The sequence below is a fragment of the Convolutriloba macropyga genome, unplaced genomic scaffold (assembly GCF_964194025.1).
Source record: "Convolutriloba macropyga unplaced genomic scaffold, txConMacr16.3 SCAFFOLD_6472, whole genome shotgun sequence".
Lineage (NCBI taxonomy): Eukaryota > Metazoa > Xenacoelomorpha > Acoela > Convolutidae > Convolutriloba > Convolutriloba macropyga.
Genome location: NW_027452413.1, coordinates 1 through 7,500, shown reverse-complemented (window position 1 = coordinate 7,500; position 7,500 = coordinate 1). Strand labels below are relative to the sequence as shown.

General features: G+C 33.4%; 1 protein-coding gene across 1 annotated transcript; it reads left to right on the top strand.

Moving 5' to 3' along the window:
• Positions 1–5,083: 5,083 nt before the first annotated feature.
• LOC142357465 (uncharacterized) lies at positions 5,084–5,754 on the top strand (the record flags this gene model as incomplete). The annotated part of the gene is made up of 1 exon (XM_075409077.1): positions 5,084–5,754. A coding segment is annotated over one exon (653 nt), but the record flags the coding sequence as incomplete, so codon positions are not given.
• Between the last annotated feature and the right edge of the window lie 1,746 nt (positions 5,755–7,500).

Here is a 7,500-nt window from a genome sequence, read left to right as displayed (position 1 = left end):
GACACATTGAAACCTAAGACAACAATTGTTTTGACGCTCCGTGCGCCTCGACTGTTTTTAATGTGTTTATGTCAATTTGATGACCAAAAATGAATGTTTACAGATAAATAGGCTGCAGTTGTTGTTCGACCACTACTAAAAGTGAACAAAGAGAAAATTGTATCTTTTCTGGGCGCAAAGACTGCTCTGATCCTATGCGGCATTCTTTGAACAATTTTTTATCTCTTATTCTAAATGTTTCGGCCAAAGTCTTTTTGAAATATCTGAACAAATAATTGTACGCTTGGGTCAAACTATGATCACTGAAAGTTTTCATGCATTTTGGATTTTTTTTGTCAATTTTAATTTTAATTACTGTTGAAATAGTTTCTGTTTCAAAAGGTTGTTCTATGATTGATTCAATTTAAAAAAAAATTGTTGGATTTGTCAACAAAAAAAATATGACGTCTCACTTATGAAAATGATTAATTTTGTCGAGTAACTGGTGCAATTACGCTTGTTTTTCTTTAAAGCAGATGCTCTGCCAACATCTCTAGTTTTTTCATTGCCTTTGAAAGGGTTATTAGCAGAGATCTTAGAGCATAAAAATTTATGTTTTCAAACTGATACGTGATAGGGGATTTTCACGCACATCTGAACTTACTTTTATGTTAATAAATGCTCTCTCTCCTTTGTAAAGGTAGACAATAACTAAAAAGTAGCGGCCCCTAATTTTCACATAGGAGCTTTTTTGGGACCTTTCAACCTAAACTGTTTTTCTCAAAAAACTAGAACCTATGGATAGTTTTGAACCTATTGTGCCTCGCTTCCTTTCATGGCATGAACAACTGTTGTTTCCTTGCACTTCTTGTCTCCTGATGATTAAAATCGAAGCCATTCTTTTTCACTTGTTCAGAAAGCTGCTGAGAACGTTTTAGCTCAACCTTTTAGTTAAAGCCAAAATGTCAAAATTTAAAAACAAACGCACGAAGTCATATTCTTTCATAGTTCATGTAATCATAGTTAATTAAAAAAGTTGCTAATTGTTGATATTATCATGCTGAGCAGTTTTCAATTACAAAATGTTAAATTTATTTGGTTTTCGACCAGCATTTTCAGTCCAATTTAGACAATCTAAAAAACTCAGAACTCCTCTTTTACTTTTCAATATTTTTCAAATCTTTTGACATCAAAGGGATCAATGGAGGCTATTTTACGACAATTATCCGTTGTGTGTGTTTCAGGAGGTGCAAAAATTGTTATTAGGTTTCTGATTGAAAATTTTTTTTTTCAAGCAAAAAATTTTGCAAAATGTTTTGTCTTCTTTTATCTCAATTTTTATTTTTCCAGCTAGTTTCTGTGGATTCTTCAATTTTTTTCAGGTTGATTTTTAGATAAGGTTTGAGATAAGGATTCGGGGGATGATCAAATAGTTAATACTGAATCTAAAGTATGCAAAAACAAACAAATCAAATGCATTTTATCCAAGTGTATTCGGAACGTGAAAAAAATCAGATATCTGAAAAATTCAGATAAATTAAACCTAATTAATTTAAAACATTTGAAAAAAGTTTGTTGAAGAATCGATTCTGTTTTGAAGAACTTTCCAATGGTACCAATTGCGTAGCTCTCCGCAAAAAATCGCGATTGACCAAAGCATACAAAAAGCGAACAAAAAATTAGGGTAACATAAGGTTCCTAGCCCTCAAATAATTTTGGAGGTTGGAACAAGGAACAATAAAGGTGCAACCATAGAAAAGATCAAACGTGAAATACCACAAAGTACGCGCGCCCCTCTGATTCATAATACAATAAGAGTAGAAACAGTGCTCATCGAAGATCCATCGAAAATTGTTTAAATCATAGACCATAACTTGACTTGATATAGAAACCTTGACTGCAAACTTGACGAGGGAAATCAGATTAATTATGCAACAAAACCATCGTGTGCAATTATTATTGCGATACTTTCAGTTTCGAATGTTCTCAAAATATAACATTTACAAAAATTGAAAAATTAATTTTAATTCTTTGAAAACAAATAAAAATATTAACGGTGTTTCGCAAAGTTTGGGAAAAAAACATTGAATTTTGGTTCAAAATAAAGCAACGATACGAAGACAGCTAACTTAGCAGGCACTGGATTACAAAAATTTTTCTATATCTTTAAAGTTAAGCTGTTTTTGATTATAATTTTTAAAAAATTTTACCGAGTTTTGCCCTGTTTAGACGAATGCACGAATGTAAAAGAGAAAAACATGAATGAGGGGATGGATTCGGAGAAAAACGAGGTACAAAACGCGGTGCCCAAATTGACATACAAGAACCTGTTCACGTCGCCTGATATTCTTTATGCCAGCTACTCCCATGCAGGATTAACATCTGTTTCTTTCTCAATGTTATCCAGACAAAAACAATTGTTTCTGTTTTAGCTTTATTTTGTGTCTTAACCTTCTCAATCATGAGCAGAATCATCCAAATTTTTTCGTGGAAAGAATCATCTAAAAGAGAATCAAAGAAAATTACGTTTAAGAATTAGAGATATTGGTAACCCAGGCATAGAAAAATAATTGTTATAGATAATTATATTTATATAACCATAAATTGGCCATTTGTGGAAACTTATCAACCGTAGAACAGATCATTAATGGTATCTTACTACTCATATAACGGACCATATATGGCACTTTAACAACCGTAAAATTGTCCATATATGGTACCTTAATATTCGTAAAACGAAACGTAGAGTAACTTAGTAATCATAGAAATGACCATACATGTTACGGTAAATTTTCACTTCTACGACAAAGGCCAAAAATGACAAAATTGCTTACCACAAAAGCTACCATATATAGGTACATTCTTCCCATAGCAAGATTATAACAAAATGTTTAAGATTGAAACGTAAAAAAAACGCTTCAAAATGTTCGTTTTGACAAAATCGAAGAATTTAGATGTAATAAATTATGATGTGCTTAGTTTTAACATTGTCGATATGTGTAGCTTAAAACATAAGAATTTGTTGTTTGGTTAAAAAATTGAAGTTTGGTTTTAAGAAAAAGAAAAGTTATCAATTATTTCTGTGAAGAAGCTTGAGTTGCACCTTAATAATGTAGCAAAAAGTAAAGGTAAGAATTTACATCAGTAACTGTTATTGTCACTCTTCCAGTGATGACATGGTTTCAGGTGATGCAAAAGCTTTATTGCATTCTCATCCTTCAAAAAAATTACAAAATTAGCACAAAATTGTTCCGGAGATGTGACACATTGAAGAAAAATCCATTCATTAATTTAAACAATGTTTTTTTTATCATATCGCGATACGAGAAGAACACTTTTTGAGATTTTTATTGTTTTGAAACAAAAAATGCCGTCAGTTTTTTTGTACGTTTAGAGGACCGACGACTTTTTATGAATGAAACCGAACAACATATCGCAAAAATGCTTCATTTGAAAAACAAACACACGGGCAATTCGAGTTTTTGAACACGAACATACTGATGATAACAAAGAAATGTATAAAAAATTTGGATTTTTCCTCTAATTATAACCAAATATACCTTAAAACAACATCCTCTTAGGTTTAAAACTGACGAATTGCGGAGTAAAAATAAATGGAATCCGTGAAAGGATCAATGGGCCTAAATCTATAGGTATTACGATCACATTCGCTTAAGTTTTCAGGTTATTCTTACAACGTGTATTTTACAGATTTCAAAAAAGAACAATTTAGGCATCTGATACCTTACCAAATAAATTCTGTCGGGCATGATGAGTAGTTTTTATTAGCCCTATTTTCATTTCTCTACTTTAGTTATGGTAGACTGTGGTTTTGTTTTCATTAAATCACAGAACTTTTATATTATGGAGCATCAACTTCAAGCATTCAAAATTCAAAAGGAATTTGTCAGGACTACGACTTTGTCATAAATGAAAAATTTATGACTATAGCTTTTCTATAATGAGAGTTCTATGACTATAACTTTTTTGTGAATGGAAGTTCTATATTTACAACTTTTCCATAAATGGAAGTTCTATGATTACTAATTCTGCATAACAAAAAAGAAGAGGTATTCAAAGAGTCTTTGTTTTTTCTCGAGATTCCTTCTGAGCCTTCTTAATTTACTAGGGAAAACAGTTATCACTGCTTTTTTGCAGAATAAGCAAAAATGGAGGTTCTTTTTTGCAAGACATGATATAGCTAAAATCTAAAATATCGGATAGGCCAAGAATTTTATAGCACATCACAAAGGCAAAGAGAAGAAGCATAGTTAATATACAGCTCATGGGATAAGGTCCCTTTAAGGGCACAAAGGGATTGAAATTTAACAAAAATTGGTCTTTTTAAAAAAAAAAACTATTATACCCACCAAAATTTAACCTAAAGCGCCAAACAAAAAAACTTGGTACCTTACAAACTTTTTTTAGTTTAGTAAGCAACAACAAACGTTGTCAAGTTACGCATTACCTTAAAATCGGCTGGTAACAAGCACTCAATTTTATTTTTGCTCTATAAAGTTTTATGACTACAACTCCATAACATAAAGCAAACATTAGTCATCTGAGGCCCAGATTTCAGCTGATCGTAGAATAAGCAATTTCTAAAACATCTCACTATTCTGATGTCTAATTTTTAGGTTTGCAAAAGTTTTTTGTTTTGTATAAAATTCTGTGACTACAACTTTTTCATACAACTTTTAAATACGGTGTCACTGAAAAGTAATAGTTTCCGACATTTTTCTCACTAATTTTTCAAAACACTTTATTTGCCATTGTTTTAGCCCTATTCTTGATTTCTTTTAAAATTTATTAAATCACAACTTTCATTTTCTGATAGACGCCATAACATCAAATTGTAATTTTTATAACTTTTTGAATTATGGGGCCAACCCGGGAAGGCTTTGTTTTTGAATCAAAAATGATTAAATACATGATAGTTTTAAATTTTTTGGTATTTTACTACGCAAAAATTATCCTGTTTTTTATTTGAAAAAAGGCGGATCTACAATCTAAACAATTTTTAATAATTCATAGACTTTGCCCCAATATTAAAACGTATCAACCGACTGGCTATCACAGTGATATAGCCAGTGTCTGTGAAAAGGAAAGAAACAGGTTTTCCCTTCCTTAGGAATTGCAGTTACCCAGGGTTTATTTCGCGTGTTCTTGGAACCTTTTCTCACAAACACATTTCAAATTGATCCTCAAATCATTCAATACTACTTTATTATTTTTCCGATGACTGCCATGATTCTATCGCCATTTATTGGCTTCATTGTTACGAAAGGAATGTTATGGGCAGTATTTGTGACCACCCCACTTATAGGGTTAATAGGGTGCACTATAATGGGAATATTGACGTATTTAGAAGCAGAATATATAGAAAATTGGCAAATTATTACCCAGACATCATTGATCGTGTCTCTAATCTGCCTGGGCTATTGCAGCACAGCCGTCTGGATCTCAGAAAGTGTCGTTATTGACGATATATTTGCTTTATATTCGCCGAACGACTCGAATAAAGGGTACCGTGTAATAATGTGCGCATGGAATTGTAGCATTTGTTACATGGGAGGCAGGTGTTTCGGGGCTGCTATTATTGGAGGGGTCGTTTTTGATAAATTTGGCTACGAAGGAACTGTAATTGCTCATTTATTGGTCTATTTGATTATGTGCGTCACAAATTTTGTCACTCTCAGTCGATTTAAATCAAAAACTGCAATCGGCAAAACTGTTATTTTAACTTCGAAATCATAATATATTTTAATTTCGTAACTGTTTTTTCTGTTTCTCTGTTTTTCTTTAATTTCCTGGTTGAGGTTCTTAATGAGCAGACACAACCAGACATGGTCCAGCTTTTTGGTCGTTATACCTCATTGTCGATTGGATTAATCCAGTCCGCCACTGCCTGTCCAAACCAGGGAAAAAGGAGGGTAAGAAAAAAATATATTTTTTTTGGAAATGAAAATATTAATTTAAGGTAAGAAAAAAAGAACTTACTGAACAAATCTCGAAGTCGGTTTTTAACGGGACTTGAGACAGCTTTCCAACACAGTATCTACTATTTATTCTTCATCCTTCATATTTCAGCTCAACCAATCGGCTCCTGGAATCAGGTCATAAAAAAGTGTGGATTCAAAATCTTGAAAGAATCTTGCAAGATAGATTCAATTCTTACAAGAAACTTTCCTCGCACGATTTCCTACAGGATTCTTGCAAGGTTTTAAACTTATCAATCACCAGGCCTCATATGAACAGATTGATGGCCAGCCAGAAAAACAGAATTTCTTTAGACTGATTCAGTGCTGATTTGCTCTGTCCCCAACCTCCGGGTTAGTACTGGTTCCTAGGCGTTGCGTTTATTATGAAGGCTACAAACGATTTTTCCATCCTCCTAATTTGTTCTAACAAAAGTTCTGCTGTTGTTACTCATGAAAACGTTAGGTTGCCACCATCTTCGGGAGCCGCGGTTAAAAGTTGAAGAGCGTTAAGGACAGTATCAATGTTGAAATCGGATGACTAAAGATTGCTTCATGTGTAAACGTCTCAGTCAAAAGTAATCTGTAGTGATCAGTGAGCCTGTTTTCTGTGACCTCAATCTAAAAGGGCGCAACAAATAAACTGAAGTTGAAAAAGCAAAATTAAGAATTATAATTAAGAAATCAGCAAAACTTAAGGGGTGGCCATTGTTGGTCAAATGACTTGTGCATAAAAACAGCGGCGCAGAAGTATCGAAGCCGATTGCTTGTTAAAGTGTCGCGGAGGGTTGTTCCAGGCCCGGACTTAACGCCAAGTCAATTTCAGTACTGGGCAAGTCTGATTTTAGTAAGTCTGATTTCATTACTGATTCACAACCATGATCATGTCACTTTTTGCACTTGGCAGTCTAAATCCAAGTCTGATTTAAGATCCACATGTAAGCTTTACAGGCCTCAAAGACCTTATAAATGCAAAATCGATGTGCAGGTTTTGAGAAAAAAATATGTCATTGTTTCCATGGAAGTGATTAAGGTAGGCAGGTTGGGTAATTTCAATGTTTATGCTGGACATTGAAGGCCTCCTTGCAAGCAAAGTATTCTGATATTACTCAAGAATGGATTAAAAAGATTTAATTTTGAATAGCATTGGAAAGGTCATTAGCAGCAAACTAAAGAAGGCTGTTATTGTCTGAAGAGGCTTGCTCGCTATTTTGCTCAAATTTTTGTTGTGTCCGAAAATCCAATGGAAGTGGGCTTTCCGAAGACATTCTCGTGCTTATAGACAATTTGAGTTACTATTAATTGACTCTAGATCGTGCGCAAGTTTTCAAAAATGCGTTTTAAAACACTTGATTTTACAATTTTTCCATGACGTAAAATCAAGTGCAAAAATCGGGTGTTTTAAAAATTTCTCCTACAATGATTTGTCAAATAAATCAGGCATCGTCGTGTTCTGAGGTCACCACGCCCTCCTTCTCGCGTGCTTGCGCGCATTGTTTGGACTCAAAAACGGAATGGCTAAAAAGATATTTCGGAAACAAAG